This window comes from Boleophthalmus pectinirostris, unplaced genomic scaffold (genome assembly GCF_026225935.1).
Source record: "Boleophthalmus pectinirostris isolate CB_2022bp ecotype Guang Dong unplaced genomic scaffold, ASM2622593v1 HiC_scaffold_6, whole genome shotgun sequence".
NCBI classification, from domain to species: domain Eukaryota; kingdom Metazoa; phylum Chordata; class Actinopteri; order Gobiiformes; family Gobiidae; genus Boleophthalmus; species Boleophthalmus pectinirostris.
In genome coordinates, this window is record NW_026571447.1 from 23,839,492 (window position 1) to 23,860,203 (window position 20,712).

General features: G+C 36.4%; 2 protein-coding genes across 3 annotated transcripts in view; one reads left to right on the forward strand and one right to left on the reverse strand.

Moving 5' to 3' along the window:
- The window catches only part of sntb1 (syntrophin, basic 1), a 32,696-nt gene extending 31,226 nt beyond the window's left edge, over window positions 1–1,470 (forward strand). Inside the window, exon 8 of the mRNA XM_055163556.1 lies at window positions 164–1,470. Within this exon, the coding sequence (XP_055019531.1) occupies window positions 164–256 (93 nt within the window). The 3' untranslated portion in view covers window positions 257–1,470. The remainder of the gene's footprint in view (window positions 1–163) is intronic.
- Window positions 1,471–5,395: 3,925 nt separating this feature from the next.
- Window positions 5,396–20,580, reverse strand: mtbp (MDM2 binding protein). 2 transcript variants are annotated; one of them, XM_055163555.1, is made up of 23 exons: window positions 20,410–20,580; window positions 20,148–20,231; window positions 19,997–20,070; window positions 19,673–19,821; window positions 19,160–19,218; window positions 18,927–19,071; window positions 18,260–18,374; window positions 16,696–16,794; window positions 14,647–14,741; window positions 14,429–14,495; window positions 13,671–13,788; window positions 12,261–12,437; window positions 11,700–11,810; window positions 10,777–10,935; window positions 9,404–9,497; window positions 9,155–9,313; window positions 8,323–8,418; window positions 7,979–8,242; window positions 7,715–7,869; window positions 7,481–7,590; window positions 6,498–6,611; window positions 5,801–5,866; window positions 5,396–5,724 (listed from the first exon to the last, which is right to left on the reverse strand). In XM_055163555.1, exons 1-23 carry the CDS (start codon window positions 20,465–20,467, stop codon window positions 5,686–5,688), a joined length of 2,607 nt encoding a protein of 868 aa, XP_055019530.1. In that variant the 5' UTR covers window positions 20,468–20,580; the 3' UTR covers window positions 5,396–5,685. The 2 variants fall into 2 exon arrangements, with proteins under 2 accessions (XP_055019530.1, XP_055019529.1); XM_055163554.1 differs by having other exon boundaries at window positions 7,703–7,869.
- Window positions 20,581–20,712: the final 132 nt, after the last annotated feature.

The window sequence follows — 20,712 nt, forward strand, 5'->3', positions numbered from 1 at the left end:
ATATATTTTAAGATTTCATGGACTTTACAGATCCTCTTTCTTCTCCTTGTCATCCATCTTGTTTGAATGTGTTCTCTGATCTTTTAATCATATCAGCTCTGTCTCATTTGATGCATTTTTCTGTCTTATCCAGTTTTTAAAACTTTCTTTTTGTGTTTTGCAGCAGTTGGACCTTCACTCCTGCCCAAAGCCCATCGTCTTCATTCTCCACTCCTTTCTATCGGCCAAAATCTCCCGGCTGGGTTTAGTGGCCTGACCCCTGGACAGTGCAGCTCAACAACTCAGATAATTTCAGTCTGGAGGATCAGTGAATGTACCCCCATCACTGGATCATATTTGGGGCTCAAGGAGTGCTGCAGAAAGCTTTCCAGGCGGCTAGATATTATGACTAAGTGTACTCTTGAAGGGCTGTGAAAGACTGTGGCTGAAGAATCACATGAGAATATACAGAAGGGTGCTATGGAAGCAGAGGAGACTAAAACTAAAGACGGGCATTACTGTTGGCAATGTGTAGCACTGAGATCATATAACTTTTAAATTAATTGTATGCATATAATTTATTTAGTACACTGCAAAAATTAAATCTAACCTTACCTAAAATGACTTGAATTTAGAATATTAATCTAGAATTGGTATAATATTTATTTGCTTATGTGTTAGAGGTTACATTTATTTTTGCCAGTGGAGTAAGTACTTTTTTCTTACCTCAATGGCAAATAAATTATACATAAATAAATAAACATTTTGAAGCAAGTCCAATAATCTATGTCCACGATCCATCAAGTAAACGGGACTTAACTAGTCAAAACTACACACATTAAAATAAATATTATAGATTCGACTCGTTTCAGCTGGTCTAGATATTCATTTTTTCAGTGTACATCACTTCTAGCATTATCACACTACATACTAATTTGTGGATATCTAAACAACTTTTAATTAATCAACTTTGAAAATAAATGGGAAATGCATAAAATTTGACTATTGATAGATTGATTGATAGGTTACGACATAATTCACAGATCACAAAATTACATTTGGCAATTTCACATGTGTTAATTTTAAATAGTGGTACTGATTTAGCATAACATTTATGTTTATTTTGAAATTTAATTACTTAATTAACTGAAATTGAAATTACGGACTATGCATGTATTTTAAATTTCACCTCAATGAATTATGTCAAATGAATAGACTGATTTTAGCTTGTTTTAGTTTTTTATTTATTAATTGATTTGTTCATTTACAGCCTCATCACTGTGATTCACATGTTTTATTTTATTTTTTCATTTAAGTAGATACTAAGACAAGAATACAGACTGAAAACCTCAAGTGAAGAAAAGTGTTGGAGTAATGTTTGATTGTGTATGATGCCTTTGGCAGCTACTGTACTGTCACTAAGAGATGTAAAGCTTATTTTTTAACTAAATCTCTTCACATAAATCATGTAATTAAAAAGTGTCAAGTGTGTTTCATGTTTCATATTTCAGTCAATTTCAAAGTGACCGCTGGAATAACAAGATTAGTGTGTTTTACAGAGGTTTTAAGGTATAATCAACATTCAAGAGGGTCATAGTATTAGAGTAACATCTCACCTCTGTGTGAAAAGCTGAGGCCTTTTTAGTGAATAAATGTGAGGGAATGTTTTGTTGACTGTGTTGTCTGCCCTGCAAATAACTGCACCTTATCTTTATTAATATAAGACGCATGTATAGGAGTAGCTTAAATTGCCTGAGGTTAGTATATGTGAGAGTGAATGATTTGTTGAATTATTCAAGCAGAATAATCAGAATAATGAGATCTGTTTATTGCTTTGTGCTTATACATGCACAAGAGAAATCTGATCAAAAACACATGTGACATGTCACTTAATTAGTGGATTTTAGAGTAACGGTTGTAAACAAACCACAATTAATTTTTGTCTTTTCCACATTCAGTTGCCCTTTATCTTTACCTTACAGCTGAACATCTAGGTGTGAACAATCAGAAAGCAAGGATTACTCACATCAGATGTAACTGTTCACATGACAGTTCAGTAATCCTCCAGAATCCAGATAATAGTCAGATTTTTGATGTGCATGTATAGCCAGTGTTATATCTGGGCTACAATTAACTGGACCCTGCCAATAGGGCCTATAGTCCTGGATTGTCTCAAACCACCCAGTGTCTCCCTCTATTCTCAGCTGAATAGGAAGAAGACAACAAACACAAAGATAGTCTGAATACACAACACTGTGAATCTTATCTGAAAGGATTTGTGCCTCTTACAGCCAAATACCGGAGGAATCATTGTTTGTGAGGAGTGCTAAATCCAGCGGGGAGTCTCTTGACGTTGTTTACTCCCCTTGTTAGCACCAGAGTAATGAGCTGGCACACAAGTTTGAGTTAAGCCTTCTAGACCCACCACAACACTCTTATAACTCTTGTCTTTGTAATTGTATAACAGCATGCGTTAAATCTCTGCACTGTACAAATAGGCGAACGTGGTTGGAAATGAATGGAGAATTTTATCCAGGTCAGACTCCCCACTGGCATGGACATGGAGACGTTTTGGCAGCAGAGGGTTGCTAGTGTGCCAGCCTGTAGTCCACGGCGCACATACACATAAATGAACTATTGTTTTCTTCTGTAACAACTTGCCCTCTCACCAGTGGTCTTGTTTTTGCCGTCTGGGAAACATGAGGCACCAAATTTCTGAACAAAAGCCAAATCGATCAGCAAATCAGCCATAAAACATGATTGTAATAGTTGTCTCTATGTGGAATGCAAATTGTTTTTTTAGTTGTTTACTTGGACTGGTCAGGGGCTATGTCTGTGTCTGGTGTGTTGCATTCCTCAGTTTGAGTTGACAAGTCCTTACAAGCACAGTACTGGCTACTAGCACTGCCTCTCTTTGTGCAATCCTCCATGTTAAGTGTCACGACTGCGGCTGGCTTGAATCAGACAGTTGTCCTCATTATAAGCTGAGGTTATGTCATATGTGTTGGCTGGACACACTGGTATGGTTTGCACTGTGTAAGTTATAAAGGGCAGTTAATTAGTGTAAAGAAGAACATAGGCAGACAGCTCCAGTGATGACAAAGACCACAGACTTGCCCAGACGAAAACAATAGGTAAGACAAAGGAGTAAATCAGGAGTTTTTAATCAGGGCTCAAGACAAGACTACACCCAGACGGAATTAGAGGGATAAACTAAACCTAAACCAAGAATAAACCAAAGTCTAAAAGAGATCACATCAAAACTTCATGTGTTAAAGGCCGCACTGAACCAAGACTAACCAAGGACTTAACCAGAGTGAGGCTGGCATAACAGACCAAAATTTGATTTATGCAGGTGTAATGATAGACTGAACCGGGTTTAGACCAAGATTAGAAAAGAGTGTTGATATGTGGATATGAATCAAGGCAAAACCCAATGTTTAGAAACTTCTCAAAAGGTCTGGAGCAGGGCCAAAGCCGGGCTAAACCAGCTCTTGCTCTAAAACCAAATCTTGCAGTGTAAGACCTTAGTTAAAGGTGCACTATGTAACTTTTCTGGAGGGGGTACACCATCTGCCTGTCTCCATGAAAATGTTATTGCTTTGACTATAATGTTTCACAGAAAGACATTAAACTTTATTCAAGCATGTATTCAATTACATGTGTTTTTATTGCTATAATTATCTTGAAAGACATGCATTTCTATAGTGTCTCCACAAATTTGACCTGTACCATAGTCTGATGTTACCTGCTTGTCTCCATAGAGAGAATTTGGACTGATGAGTAACATTGTTGTCTTAAATGAAAAGATGGTGTTTGTCTTTATGAAAGTAATACTCTTGACAAAAATAAACTCTTTTAATATGTCATTAATTTCTTCATTGCTCAAATTAAAATTGCAACCCTCTTTTCTCTTGTTCTTAACAAATTTCAAGATAATGAACTTTTTGCTGCTCATCAAAAACAGAAAAAGCACACACTTCCTAGGCTTGCTGTTACCTTACATACCCTCAAGGTATTGTTTATTGATTTGACCTAAGCTCTCTTTTCGCTGTTTCAGATTAGATGAATGAATGTTGGTTGATTATTTTACTTTAAAGTCAAAGCAGAGACATGTAGGACAGTTACATAATTTAGCCTTTAGCTAAGAACTTGAACTGCACCTGAATACTGCAAAAGCTCCTATATTTGTAAATTTATGACCACAACTGCACATCCAGCTCGCTCTTCCATGTACCAACACATCCTAACTTGAAAGGAGTGACTATCATTTCAAATCATTTCTACTCTGGTGCTCGCAGACATGAAGAATCGATGCCAGGATGTTCTGAGGCAGGCCTGGCACACACCTATTAGCTCACTGGGTGCAGCAGACCTAGTTATTAATTAATCCTCTCTCTTCTAGCCCAAATCCGCTTATTTCATGAAGTCATTGATTCGGCTCTGCTACTATCCACAGAACAAATCCTGCTTGAATCAATAGAGTAGTTTGTAATAGAAATGTCCTTATCACATTTTATTTCCACACAAAGTGCACATTATAATAGGAGTCTACTATTGTTGTGGGTCTATAAAAAGCAGCACAAAGCTTTATTGCTAGTTTTACGGTTGACAAAACTCAGGCAATTAAAGCCATTATCAACAGATGGCTTTACTGAGTGGCGATGATCCAAGAATCACCATATTGTGAAAATTGGCTCCCCAACAGAAAGCCCAGAACTGAGACAGAAATTAACTTTTTACACCTGTTCCTAGGGAGATAAACTACGTTCTTATAAATTGAAATTTCTGCCCAACCAGATGAGGCTGTTACAGTTTCACCAGCAAGCATCGTCCTTGGTGAGAGACTTTTTTTTGGTCAAAAATTGTATTTCAGTTTTAGTATTTTAAAAGGTAATTTTAATAGTGTACTTTGATGAGGAGAAATTTCCCTGCTAAAAGATTCAATGCAAATATAAAAGGCCCTGCTGTGATAATGGTGTCATATTAATGTGAGAAAAGTGGTAAAATAATATGTCTGCAGCTTAGGGATCTACTAACGCACAAGGACGCATTTTATCAATGTGTTTGGTGGCCTTGAACAGCAAGTACTAAAATGCAGCAAATTGTTAAAAAAGAAATGATGATATTGCTTACCAGTAACAAAACACTACAAATAAACCAAACCTATAATCTGAGATGGTAAATGGAATATACGCAAAAAGAAAAGTGGCTCATAATTAAGGATATTGTTAAGTAAAATATGGAAAAGAGTCAGTTATTTCAGCAGTACTCAACCTTGTATGTGGCTTTCTTTGATGTGGGAAATAACAAGTACCAGAGCAGTCTGCCCACATGTTATGATATATATTGTTTTAGGACAAGACCTGTTCCGGCTTAACCCACTCACACTATTCGCAGGTATACTACCCACAAGGTAAGTTCACGACCCCTTTATTCTGTAACTGCCATATATAGATCAAAGACATTATTAAGATATTTACATATTGGCATATTACATAAACACAGCTCAAAATTATGTGTATGTCTTCTATATAAAAATTGTATATGACCACAAAGTAGATCCAAGTATAAATTACATTACAAATTAAACTTAAATTGTAAAACCAACTTAAATAGACACTTTAAAATTATGTAAAATATGTATAAAATACACAAACACAATTAATAAAATAATCTTAAAAATTTTCCACTTTAAAGTTATCTTCACTTCTTAGAGTATTTCTCCAGCACCCAATCAATGACCTAAAATCAAAGAAACTGTGTTAACAAGTAACCAGAGAGAACTAAGTGACGCACACACTGTGATGAGTGCTTTTACTTGTTTGACGTTGCTGCTGGCGGCCTTTTTCATCTCCTCATGCAGACCCCGAGATGTTTTGAGATCCTGAAATCAAACATCAAAAATGGGGCATGTGAAGTGAGAGATAGACAAATTAACAAGCTTAAATTTGTATAGTATAGTTCAGAGAATTAAGTCCAAATATCACACAACATTAGTAACACTTTCAAATATGTCCATATTTGAAAAGATTCACTGTTCTAATTATGCATTTATGCTAAACAGAACAACTCATTAATATAGATATTTTGATACACAATGGCACTTGAACGAATATTTTGATGTAGCTTTACTGATTGCTTCTACTACCCACATCACCCCCACAATGTGGCCAGACAGGAAGTGCAAAAACACACACCCAAAAACACAAAAGATTAAGAGAACGTTACAGATATATGTTTGTAAAGCTACAGTTGGATAAATTACACTTTCCCAAAGAGCAAGAACACCAGGGGTTACACATGTGCACATATTAAACTGATCTCAACAGATCTTTTTCTTTGCAGATTTGTTAGAATTGTGTTGTGTGTTCATGTCACAGTTTTGTACATTTTTTTATGAAAGAAACTTTGGTGTGAGTTGCTTTCAACTAAACAGAATATATATATAGTTTTATATAAGAAACAATGCCTGTAAAAAGGCATCACTGGGGCTGTGTGGGCAGTGCCAAACTAACCTTGAGATAGAATTTGGAGATATCAAACAGTCTTTTGCTGCAGGCCTCAAAGCACTTATGTTCAGAGCTGATCCCGTGGTGTCTGAGTGTTTTAGCCACCACTTCCTGCAGCATCTGAGAACACACAAAACACACACACATACATGTGTCAAAGAACAATCGCAAAAATCAAACATCGGCCTCAGTTTATTCCCTATCCCCCCAGTGCTATCCTGGTTCTGAGAAACTAATTTTAGATAGTCGCAAAATGTCTTGACTTCTGGGAATGTCCTTGCACTGTACTGCTCATGCCTGGAGCGGACTTCAAACATGTACTATTTTACTGGAGGTGTCGACAGGAAAACACATTCCTAAATAAATACATGCTTTTAATCTTGTTCTACTATTCAGTAGGGTAGCTATAAATTATTGTAACAGCAGGTTCGGACTCATGAGGAGTGGAGCGGTAACTTTTAATCTGTGCTCTGAAAAAGCTGCAATCATTATTTGTGAATAAGGTCAACTGTTCTTTCTTTTGCCGTTTGAATGATAAGCATGTTTGTAAGAAAATCACAAATCAGACTAAGTCAAGGACAAAATGCAGATTGGGAGGAAGAAATCATTGGCTGGTGTTTCATGTATGTGTGTTTCTATGTGTAAAAAAAATGAGGTAAACTGTTTGTGCTACGACAGCCAAGTGGCAGAAGGTATGATGAATTATAGCTCACAAAGTGCTTTTACTTTACCATTATATTTCATTTTAAGTGTTCAAAGTGATAACATGCAAAACATACTGTAAGGTATTAATCTTGAATGTATTAGCATCACAGTCATGGTGGTGAATAATAGTGAACATGAATGGTTATTTGTCATGGTGCATGTCTGCTCATTGGCATTGGCTCTATTTCATAAAAAGGTGCTCAAGTAATGTGTCTATGCAAAAACATGTATACATGAACATTATCTTATTTAAGTTATGGGCCAAATGTGGATGTTACACTCACTCTGTTGTGTTTCTGGGAACGGGATTCTTTTGATGCTTTGTCCTCTGTCTGTGTTTGAGGCTTCTGCTGTGGAGCTTTGGGATTGACGGTTGGAGCTACGTTCACTTTATCTGGAAAATATTTGTCACAGAATTAACCATAGGCCACCAATGAAAACACCCTGCAACTTAATTTTATTTATTTATTTGTGTGCTTATTTGTTTTATTTATGTATTTATTTACTTTTTTTTGTACCTGAGGATGAGCCTCTCTTATTGGAGGAAGTCAGGGCTGAAGTGGTAGACTGAGATCTTCCTGTCTGTCTTCTGAGCGATCGAATTGTGGGGTGTGTACCACTGCTGCCACTGCTCTGGGAACAGAGGGAATCACTGCTCTCGGATTTAGCCAGCCTTTGGAAACCAGACAAAAATAACAAACATTAATTGTTAAACAAAACTCTGGATGTGTGGTAAACTTGGGCACAACTGTTTATTTTGCTTGCCATCTGTGGGATCATACCTCTTGCGTGGATACCCTGCAACAATCTCTGTATCCCATGACCTGCGCTTCAGTCGGGCCACATCTGCATTTTGCAGCATCTCCCCGTCATGTACACTTCCTGGTTCAGACATAACTGAGGGTGAAGGGGCGGGGCTTAGAGCAAAGGGGAGGGCACCTGGTTCTTTGGTGCAGGTGGTTTGGGTCTCAAAGCGTATCAGGCGTGACTGCAGACGCACAAATGACTGGTCTCTGTCCAAGGAGCGCAGGTTGTCCAAACAGAACCTAAAGATTAACAATGTAAAAATTAAGCCTGTAGACACATATCTAAAATCGCCTTTACTCAGATTCATAGTAGCACTTACTCTATGCCATGGTAATGAGTGGCGGAGGCTTTGCTGAAGGGCATGTGTCTGACTTTGCCAGGAGACACGTCTGGTGAGAGCTGGAATACATTATTTCTGAACACAGAGAAATGAGGGCATAGAAAGTGAGACAAAAGCAACAGGAAAGGTGTAGGTCAAGGACAAAGTGTTATTTTCCTATAAATCACACAACAAACAACAACTCAGCATAATGGATGAAAAATGTGCAAACGCTAAATGTGCTAGGCTTGTTTTAACAAAACACTTTATTTTGTCTCAGCTAAGAAGACAAATGATCATAATCAAATACTCATTACAGACTCATTATCATCTTAGAGGCAAGTGAGAAAACTAATAAATACAGATGTTTCTTATGCAGACAGGATGGGGCCATTTTTTTTCATGTCAGACTAAAGCTTTGGCTTACTGCCTCAGTGTTCCAGTCCCCTCCCTAACATGGCTTATCTCACTCACTAAACCTTCTGTGGCAATGTTGACAAGGAATATTAATTTTGTTCAAGATTCAGTCCTGGTCTGATTTGGGGCTCTGGGACTGAGAAGTGGAATTTGGATCTAGTCTCCAGTCGTTTCTGTCATTCATTTATGTTTAGTTGTTATTATTCAATAAAACTATCAGCACTTTTAATTGACAAAAACATCAACTTTTAGCCATAGGTGTTGAAAATATATGTGATTTTAGTTGTTAGATTACTGTAGTTTTCATTTAAATTGAATTTAGTTTTAGTCACCAAAAATAAAACTATCTTTTAGATCTTTAAAATCTTTCAGTCTACGAAGTTAACACTACTCTGTGATACCACACTGTGCCTACCCTCTGTTCAGAGCCAGTGGCTGGAGCTCCCCTGTGGGCGTGCCATCAGCCGTGAAGTGTCGCAGCAGCTCTTTGGCGTCCAACAAAGCCATAGAGCTCTTCTGACCATCTTTAGGACCCAGCAGGCTGTCAGAGGACCCAGGACCTAACAAACCAAACCTGACACAAAAATGCAACTCAAGATTACCTGCAGACTATCGTGATTGTCTGTGCACCAATATAAAGGAACTGGTAGAATAAACAACTTACCTCTTTTTCTGCCGTCTCCTCTGCATACTCTCAATGTTGTGAAGGACACTTCTTTCAGGCCATTCAGTCTGCTGCTGAGAGCTTCTTTGAAAATCTGGAAATCACCAATTGTCACTATAAACGTCTTTGAAATCATAAAATGTTTATAATATATAATTAATAAAACAACAAGCAGGTGCTTTGTAAATGTACTGAAACAGTGCCCAGTACCTACATAAAAAATATAAGCATTTTATGGTTTATGGCTTATATTACAACATTTTTTTCATGCAATTTGGTAAGTAAAATTAACTCTAAACTAAGTTTCAGGCTTTCATAGTAAGTCTTGGTATACACAACCCCCTTTTGTGGATGTATTTCTTGTTACTTGTCTAACGTGATGGACTGTAAGGATTATACAAACTATCAGTTATAGCAGGTCACCATGTTGAGCTCTTGGCAGACAGGACCTTGAGAAGATGACATCTCAAGCCAAAAATCAGCAACTTTGCATTTTTCTTTCTTTTTGGCAGGAAGATTATATTCTATCGCACTAAAGACACAATATACGATAAATCTGGACGCAAACGCCTTGTTGATGACATAAGAGCTTTTAGTATAGAGAAATGGCCAAAGGAGTTGAACATTATACAGTATGAAGAGGTTTGACAGCCCACTATACTGTCATTCACAGCTCTAGGAGAGGGAGGTAGACATTCTTGATGGATTACTAAAGCTGTTTACTGCACAAGAGACATTCCCATTATCAGAGAAGAGGGTGGGAAATAACAGGAGCAAGAAAATACCTGGTTTACAGAATACACTTTATGCCCATGCTATACAGTAGGTATGCTGTACTTGAAGGGCTACGCGATTAACACAATTCAATTACAAATATGATAGCTACCCTAATAAATCACAAAAATATGGATAATAACATTATCTCTTTAGTGTGTTCAATGGACAATGTGTTTCTTTGAGTATAAAAGTTGCTCACACATTATACTATATACTGTATTGGATAGAGCGGTACATTTATTATTATCGATTTGTGAGATACGTCACCTACTTTAGGCATGCTGATGCCCTAACTTCTCTCTAAGCAGATAACTTACTGTGCACCATGTTTTACTGTGTGAGATTTAGCACTGCCTTCCGGTCCTGTTTCTTTTATGAGACAGTATTTATGGCATTACATTACAGTTTGTTTTTAAAATGTGATGCTTAATAAATTAGTGTGAAAAGTAAATAGTCCATTAAATACTTCTATATTGAATGATTTCTAGATACTTACTATAACTGGCTGCTGATGGGAAGTTTGTGAAATACTGGTAGACATTACTTTTCTGTCAAGTTGAAAGTAGTTTGTGATTTGACCCAATATGACCCTATACCTGAGCTCCGAACAGCAGCAGCAGCAGTTCTGGCCTGGTCGTCTGTGGGAGTGGAGGAGGGCAGAGAGGAGTCCATCACCTTCAGACACTGCTCCCTGGCCACATTCAGAAGAGCCTTCAACTCGCACATTGGCACTGTGGCTGTGTCCTGTCTCTTTTCTAGACAAAAGTAAAGAATAACCAACAGTGCAGGAGGGGATAAAACAAAATGTACCCATATTAAGAGCTTTTTATGTCTCTGTACAAGCTCTTAATACGTGTTTATTGTAGTTTTAGTGTTTCAATAAAAATATATCAGCACTACCCTATAAACTACATTTAGTTTATTCATGTCAAAACAATTGATACCCAGAGATGACTTGATACTAGATACACTGTTCACAGTATTGTTGTACACAATAGTGAATATATTGAAATTCCAAAGCTCAATGTTTTGATATCAAGTATCAAGATTTTTCCTTGGTGCTGAAATAGTTTAGTATCATGACACCAATTCCAACAAACAATGCAGAATCAAGTAAGTAGATTTTACTTACAGCACTTTTCACAGATTAAAAAAAGAAAGAAAGAAAGAAACAAAAAAAACCACATTATATTGGAATAATTAACATTTCCCAAAAAATAAAAGTCTGATTTATTAAGAGCAAAAACACATACTGTGATCTGCTGATTTATATACAGTTATATTAAAATGAAAAACCTCCTCAAGGCTAATGCTAATAAGCATAATAAGTTATAGCACAGGGAATAATGAAAGAAAAAGCAACTCTTCTCAAACTACTGTAAATCAGGAGCAGTCAAATTTCTATTAAAAATGTGAAATGAGGTCCAGAATCAATTATCTCAACTATGAAGGCAAGTTTAATAGTCACTCTCAGCATTCTAGATAGTTTTTTACTCACAAGGTTAAAATAATTACTTACTCAGATATTCCTTAAGAACAAGAGTTTGAACTTGAGCCACCTTCCTCTCTCTCCTGAGCATGTAGTCTCCTTGGAGACAGGGCAGGAGGCGAAACATTTTGCCAGCTTCTCCTGGTGATGGAGATGCAAAAAATGAAGAAAAAAAACGTTAGTCAAATTAATATTAAAATCTTGGGAAAACTTAACAGAAGCTACAAAAACAAACTAATTTACTTAAGGTTTGGTGCTGCACTAGCTGAAAAAAACAAAACAAAAACATGACTAGATGCAAAACTATGTTGCATGTTAAGGTGCAATTGGTTTCCATTTGTCCATAAACAGCTTTACACTTTGATAACACTGAGCATAGACAAGAAATAGATGCAATCAATGTAAAGAATTTAGGTAATCAAAGTTTTAGACTATTTAAATACTTGAAATAGTTCCCAGGTGACTTCTTGCTAAAGATAATGCCAAAATTTAAGGAGCCTTTATTTAAATTCATAAATGCACACCATGCCCCCACTTGTCTGTCCTCCTACAGACTCTGTCAGACTCTGTGAAATAGCTGAAGTTTAATACCTGTCGCAGGTAAAGAAGGCTCCCGCAGCAGCTCCATCACCGTCGCCATGGCAGCAGATCCATTGAGCTGGTTGTCAGAGTTCAACATTCGGACTTTACAGGAACCGCTGAGGTCGTCCGAGCCTTGGACCAACAGGAAGTAGTGTGAGCTCTCACCTTTAACATCGGTCTCAGGAACTGTGCAGAGAGAATCAAGGCAGCAATTTAATTTACATTACACATGAAACATTAAGCCTCCCTCATAAAACATAAATACAGGATACTTTCAATGCAACAATGATGATAAAAACACTCTTCATACAGTAGAGAGTGTGAGCGTAATTTTAAAGACAGATGTCATCATGTGGCCTCACACTAGTTTTAAGATTACAGTATTCCAAAACTGTTCAAGAAAGGTCCTCATTATGCAATGTTTTCAGTATCAGTACTTAGTAGGGATGTAACGATATCAAAGTCTCACAATACGATATTGTCACGGTATGAACCGCACGGGACGATATTTATTGCAATAGTGTGGGAAAGCTCACAATATGGTGGGGAGGAACAATATCCAATCATACAATAATAACAATAATAATAGCCTTGACAAGACATAATCCAAAGAACTAAGACTTAAAAGTGCTTAGAACTGTTATTTCTTCATGTAGTCTAGACTGAAACGGAGTAAAGGATCACGGTCTATGTAGTTCCCTTTATCTTTTTTGCTGCACCATAACTCATAATTTAAGCAAAGAGACTTGTAATTCAATATATTGTGATGGTCCACGATATTATTATGAGAAATTAGACAATAGGATATCACGATTTTTCAGTTTTTGTTACATCCTTAGTACTTAAATGTTTGTTAATGCCACAACATCACAATAAGTAATATAAGACCCTGTATGTATGTAACAAGGTGTAATAATAACCCAATACCCAACTCTAAGTACAATGTAATTACTTACAGATTGTCAAACAGTAGGTAACATAGTGTTTCATGAGATATGTACAGTATCAAATGTAAAAAAAAAAATAAAATAAAAATAAATTAGTCCAGTTACATTTCAAACAACTTTCAACTATTATTTCTACTAGGCCTCTCTCTGTTGTACCTGACTTACCTTACTATTACCTAATGAAGCATCACTTACAAAAATAACAGACCGATAGTATGCAGCATCACCAGTCACACAACACTGGAGTAGAATTCAATCGTGCATTTTGTTATATTTCCTCTGGTGTTTAAAAATTGATTAGTCCCACTTCCGAGTTTGTTTCCCTAGAAAAAGGTTTTATTATCTGCAGTATATTGATGATGCCCTAGTTAGCTATTTATTTCCCAGGGGAAAATGGTATGGGCTCACTCTCTTGTTTCCAAATGGTCAATTATTTTAATCGGTTAATGAATAAGAGAAAACCATGTCATACCAGATAATGACTTTGGTCCTGTAGCTAGGAACTCTCTCCAGCGCTGAGAAGAGAGCGAGTTCGCAGGTGGCTGGATGATTGGAGTGACTATACAAGAGAGGATGAACAGTGCTCCAACCTGGACATATACAACAAAAGTTAAAGGCAAAATATAACACATTTATTTAATTTTGATAATGAGGCAACTTTAAAAGGGCCTGTACCTGATTTTAGACTTAGACTTAGACAAACTTTATTGATCCACAAGGGAAATTACTTGGATACAGCAGCTCACAGATCACAATATAACAACACAGTGCAAAAAATGTATAAATGGCAATAATAAATTCTATATAAGTAGCAAAAAGATAGCAAGGGACAGGTGTCAAATAAAGCATAATTATATAAATATACATATACAAGTAAAAAAGAAAAAAGAAAAATAAGTATTAAAAAAAAAATGTGTGAAACATAAATCAAGAACATGTTTTAGTTTGAACTTTTTCTTCACTGTTTATAATGCACCATGAAAGGGAATCAGCTGTCTGGGAAAGTGCAGCTGTTATCCCATGATTCTTAGCAAACAATGTGCCTGATTAACCGTATCCTTGCAAGTTGTTCCATTTGTTTAGTTACTACCAAACTGCTTTGCAAAACGCACAAGTTGTACATTTCTGTCTCAGTGATTTAAAACTACATAATACAAAGGGCATTTATTTTTTACAGAAGAAATTAAAATCAAGTACAGGCCCTTCTGTCTATTTAACACAAATAAATACCTTTCCACGAAGCGATCTTAATTGTTCTAAAAACAATTTTGCTTTTGTCGACTTTCCAGACAAGCCTCTGTATGATATAAGTAAAGGAACAAGAAGGAAGAGGTAATATGGTCTTAGTTTTAAGTTTGTTGTAATTTTTTTTTAAGTTTAAATATAATGACGCAGATACAGGAAGAGATGTTATTACAGAATGCATTTAAAGCACACAAAAAGGATACAGTTCAAAAGTGGTTGAGGACGTTAAAAAGTTGGGCAGATCAGAAACAGACACCAACTGCACAAGCTCTAAAACTGAAGCGTAGTAATGGAAAACCTGTGAACAGAGACAGAGAGCATTGGTAAATTGAAAAAAGACATTACACTGTGTCCTTCAGTTGAATTTTCTGGCAAAAGTTATAAAACAATAAGATTTTATTCAATTTTGCTGTTCATGCATTCAGTTTACATTCATACAAGGACTGACCTATATACTCTCAGCCTTTGTCCTATATTTTCTTGTTTAAGGGTTCGGAGAAGAAAATATTTAAGTGCATGGTGAGTCATCTTATCCAGCAAAGACAATTTAAGGTCTACCATGCCAGTTATGGAAAGTAACAAAAACGAGCTGTTGACAATAATTTAAAATATTGCATTATTTACATATTATTTTGTTAATGCTACATCACTTACAAACCCAGAACTTATTGCCCTACATATGTAATAATTTATGATGATAACATAAGCCTATAACTTGCATAATTATTTGCATACAATTTGACCTTATGATTTATTGATTTGAACTGAAACAAGAACAAAACACAAAAAATATAACGCAGCTTATAAAATGGGACCTTATGGAAATTTTAATGATCTGCAGTGCCTCAATTAAAGCAGCAGAAAAGTTTGGCAACAAGCTAAAGAAGCTCTCAATATTTGCCATTTTAGTGTGTAGCACTAATGTGTGGTGCACTAATGAGAGGAAACCAAGTTAGCAGCATTTTTAAGGCTCACTTTTGATAGAGTGGGGGCGAACAAAGCTGTGTAACCAAAAGTTGTACCCTAACAGCAGGACACGAAGCATCTGCATTGTGTGGGCCTAATATTCATTGCCTACTGTGTGCAAATGGCTTTAGGAGGGATAAGGCATGTTATCCCAGCAGAGTGGTGATATAAAACTTATGCTATAATCTCTGTTGTTTATTTTTGTTTATGATCATGATCGTGATCATAGGCTAGGACTGCAAAATTATAGGTGAAAATAATAATCTCAATTATTTGAATCATAATTACATTCTGACAAAATTAACACTAAATCACTAAGCCTTATTATCATTTTAGTGTTTCAAGAGCTGAGATCCATGTCATTAAAAGAGAATTCAAAGATGCACTATGTAACTTTTCTTGAAGAGTGTCCGCCGCCTGCTTGTTTCCATGGAGATATAATTGCTTAGCTTGAAATGTTCCACAGTACGGCATTAAACTCTGTGAAGAGGTTTGAATACACAATGTTTGGAGGAATAATTGTGATCAAAATTAATTTTTTATTACCAGCACAGTCCTAAATTATGCTAAGACCACAACTTTACTGTATTGCTTAGATATAAATGTAAGTGGTTGATGCCAGTTACCTGCAATATCATCTTAAGGGCAATGTCCACACACACATTTGCACACACATTTCACACTAACATTACACCAAGTGTGTGTTGTGCAGATCTCCTGTGGTGCCCGAGGAGTAATGATTATCTGACTGTGAAGAAAATTGAAAATGATCTGTTCTGCTATGTCCTGATGCCATTAGTCTCTATAACTGCAGTGTGTATGTGTGCATGTATGTACAGTATATGAATTATAAACACCATATGAATAAGAGTAGCTCCTATGAGTTTATTGTATTTGCAATTAATCTAAATCGGAAAACTCATTACAGAACAAAATTGACTACAAATGCTGTAAGACCTTTGCTCATACAATTTGGTATAGTGTGCAATCTGCTCAACACAGGCACAATGTTTGCTACTTTAAGATAAAAGCATCGTACATAAAATAAAGTATCAATAAATGCCTGAAGTGGAAGAATTCTTTAGACTATAGATTTTTCCTTTTAATCTTGTATCTGAGACTGGGAGCATATAGGCACAAGAGGTCATTTTAATGTTTGATTTTTTTCCCCCAGTATTTTGCCAACTTATTTGAACTGGATCCAAATGTATAAGCAATCAGTGAGGAAGTAAAAAATTGTGCCAGAAATAAAAATCTTTAGCAAAGTCAGAGTTGTACGCACTCACCTCTGGGAGTAGTTTGTGCTCTGTGGGGGTGAGGAGTATAGAAATGGGATGAGATGGGCAGCGCAATGAAAATCCATCAAAACGTAGCTCTGAAACATACTGATATAGAGAGGTTGATATCAGATGAAATAATTAGAACATTACCACTACATTGTGACTGTTTCAAAAAGCACTTTAGTTTAAATTAAAAACTGTCTTAAAAAGTACACTTCATGATGCAGGGTGGTGTAATGCTGTGAACTGCTCTAACATAAAGTGATAATGGTTGTTCTTTAGTTTAGTGGTCCTCAGAGTATCTCTTTTGTTCTATGCTGTCCAACTGTGAAGCTTTTACTGACTGGCTGAGCCCACTCATTTCTGAAGACAGCAACTTGGAAAAGGTCACTTGAGTGAAGAAGAAGTTCTCGCTTGCCTCAACAGCCTCCAAGCACAACAGAAAGAGCAGAGATAAGTGGAAATGTCTGCTAGTAATGTGTAACCGGCCACCTGCAAAATTAATTTGGGAATTCAAATTAGTGACTGAAATACTGTGTTTTTAGAAGATTCTGTGTCTATAGTTAGTGATAGATACATTTGTATAACATAATACTCCATATCTACCGTACTTCTGTAACCACAGCTGCCCTGGAGCTGACTGATGGCCAATGTTTTTTTTGTTTGTTTACAATTTGTGACTATATACTGCATGTTTAGAACTTCTTAAAATGTAATGTATGCTTATAATAAATAAGTAATTATAAATGATGTAAAAATCAGGCGTAATCAGCCATATTCAAACACACATTTTTGCCAAGCTACCTCGACAGCACTGGGGATGAATTAGAGCCAAGCTTTGCAGTGGAGGCTGATGACAACGAGTCGGGACAGTTCCCATGACCCCTGAGTGACCTCCAGTGAATTCACCATTGCTATTCAGCAGCAGGATAACTCCCAATACCCCGCTGAGGTAAAAAATTACTCCATTTAAAAGGAACATGCTCGAAAACATACCCTTTGACTTTGTGTGCACTGAATAGTTACTGTTTAATATAAACTGTAAATGGTACAAATGCTAAAACATAAGACCTTCAGAAAACAGACTGTTCTTTTTGCTTCTGAGCCTAAGGAAAACCATCTTCATAATAAAAACTGGTAATATGAAAAGGACAGAATGTTTTATCTGTGACCGTAAAAAAATAACTGTCTCCTGCATACAGAATTCAAGCTAAACCTCAACACATTCTTGAATAATCCTAAATGCAATTAAAATCTACATTTTGAGCTATCACAAACCATGTTAATTTTCAAATGTCTTCACCTTTTCATAATTGGCAAATAGCTTTACCAAAAAAAAGGTGCAGATTGAAAGCTGCAAAAGCACAAACACACTTAACTCGAAATTTGACCTTTCTTCTCATTTTTAGGTGACCTTTTTCTATCCAAAGCCCACTGTTACAAAACAGGTTATGCTGTTTGTAACAATTGCCTTTTCAAATATCCACTCATGTTGTAATAACCTTCTGAGTGAGTTATACAAAAACAACATTGAGAAGGCTCACAATATGGCTCTGATTTTGTTGACTACCTTTTTCTCTCTAATAAGCAGTCCCCCTCTCCACACTTCTTTGTGGTCAATACAGCTGTCCAATGCAGAGGGCTCCACCAGACCAGCACTCAGATATGACGCCACTCTCTTCCACCTGTACCAAGCAAACCATCAAAAGGTTTCATTATGTCTTGAATTTTAAATTCAGTGTGAATTTAAAATGAATATTCTTCAGTTAGGGCACACAAAGATGTAAACTATAGTTGAAAGTTATTACAAATGTTTAGTTTTTTGTATTACCAGTACAGAGTTTCCCTTAGACTACAGGTTGCCTACGGTGGCACAAAAAAAGTAATAAAATAATTTAATGTCATATCATGCGGAGCATAAATGCTGCTTAAGCGGCCCTTTTTTTCTGTGTATTGTTGCCTGTAAATGTTTATGATAATAGAATGGGCAACATAGTGCAATTTTGTAATGAAAATGTATAGTTCAGGTGATTTGTAAGACTACGGGAGAGAATTTAAGACTATGGGGGGTCACCATAATGGGAAACACTGCAGCAGCACATCCAACTTAATTCTAACAACTCCCCCTAGTGGTGTAAAAGGGACATGCTGTATTATGTATGCGAATGTACTCTGAACATTTACAGTCAGTACCATAATCTCAGGAGGATTATGTTTAAAAGAGGGATGATACTCACACACTGAAGTGTTGTGTCGCCACGGTGATTTGAGCGTTGTGCCAGCAGCTCATGTGTTTGAGAGCTCCCAGCAGAGGCAGCAGCTCTTTGGGAGCAGGAGGCTGAGCACAAGAGCCCAGCATCAACACGTCCACAAGGGCTTTACCTTTAATAGGGAAAAGGTTTTCAATTATTCATTTTTATGCAAAATATTAGTTGGAATCTTGAAAGGCCCAAAAGGAGTGACACTCTACCTGGAGGTGGGAGCTTGTCTGATAATGAATGTAATCCTTCAGCAGCTTCATCTAAAAGCCTGTTTAAAGAGAAGAGGAGCTCAAAAAGAACGTCTAGTGCCAAGTTCATTATTCATGTATTACTTTTGTTAAGTTGTTGTTCAAAATTACTAAACCTTTTTTAATTGAGGGGTTAAAAAAAGTTTTAGTAGGGGTGAGTCAAATTTACAAAAATATTTAGTAATTAATTAATTTATGTTTAATATCCTAATAACAATGTTCATATATATTATGTCAATCCAACAGAAATCTGCATGTCTTTAAATGTATTAGCTGAGGATTAAGTATCAGTCAAAATGTGAAATGACAAATTATAATTCAATGGTATATTCTTATAAAAAAAAAAAAAACATCATTACAAAAAAAACCATCAAAAATCAACATTCATTTCTAATTCTAAACAATATACTTGATATTCAAATTTAGAACCTCATCAAAACATTCACATTTTTCACCTCCATTTCTGAAACTCACTCTGTCAGTGCTGAATCATCAACCTTCTGATCCAGCGCCTCCTTATCGTTCAAACAGCCGATACACAGGTCCATGGTGGTGGGCATCTCCTCTTCACTGTCTGTCTTCTGGTGACATGGGCCAAGCTCTTCCCATTCAGAGCTGCAGAACTACACAAACATCATTTCATAACAAAATTAAAATTACAAAGTGTGTTAAACATGTATATGCATTGTTTATTAACACATTATGCTTTCATTTAATTTATTATTATAATTAATTATGTTTCTGTTTCAAACCATATCACTGAACAGCAATTATCGACTTCTTTATTCAACTACTAACCTGTGTAATTCCTTGACATGCTTGCACGGCAAAGAACCATTTTGGAGTTGAGGGATTTCCACTGAGGGAACAAGCTAAACAAAAAAGATAATAACACACATGAATACTGTTTTGGTAGAGTTAAAAAAGATGATTCTACTTTATTACCAACCTGGAAATGAGGGACTCTGACTGAGAGATCCGAGAGTTGAAAGATTCACAAAATTGTCATAAATTTGTTGTAGTGCAGCTAGACCTGTCATTAAAAATTACAGCGTCAACTACTGAAAACAACCCTTTGTACTAGCAACTTGGTTAAATATTATAAAAGATGTTTAGAAATAATAAATGTAGTTATACCAATGTTATTCTTGAGGCTAAAAGTTAGCCTGAGTTAGCTTGGAGTTAACGTTACAATTCGCACAGAAACTTACTGTCCTGCAGTTTGTCGTCGCACGGGCAGAAAGATACGACCAAAACGTAGCGGTCCATCTCGTGTTTTCATGAGTTAAAGCAATAACTTTGCACTGGTCTTTAGTTATGTATTCAGAAGTTTAAAGCACCAGAGTTTTCGCGCACTGTCAAATTTCCCACCAAATCTTCTTCCTCTCTCAGCTCAAGACGACACCGCCCATCACCGCCCCCTGCTGATCAAAGCTTGTACTGGCGCACAGTGGAAAATGCCTAAATGTAATTACAACTTTTATACATTTTAAAGTCTATAGGAGTAGTAGAGT

Coding starts and splice junctions, on each gene's coding strand:
- mtbp (XM_055163554.1), bottom strand. CDS start 20,467: ATGGACCGCTACGTTTTGGTCGTATCTTTCTGCCCGTGCGACGACAAA. Junction 14,496..14,646: donor TCCTCAACCACTTTTGAACT/GTATCCTTTTTG, acceptor TATATCATACAG/AGGCTTGTCTGGAAAGTCGA. Junction 11,811..12,260: donor GCCTTCTTTACCTGCGACAG/GTATTAAACTTC, acceptor CTCCATCACCAG/GAGAAGCTGGCAAAATGTTT.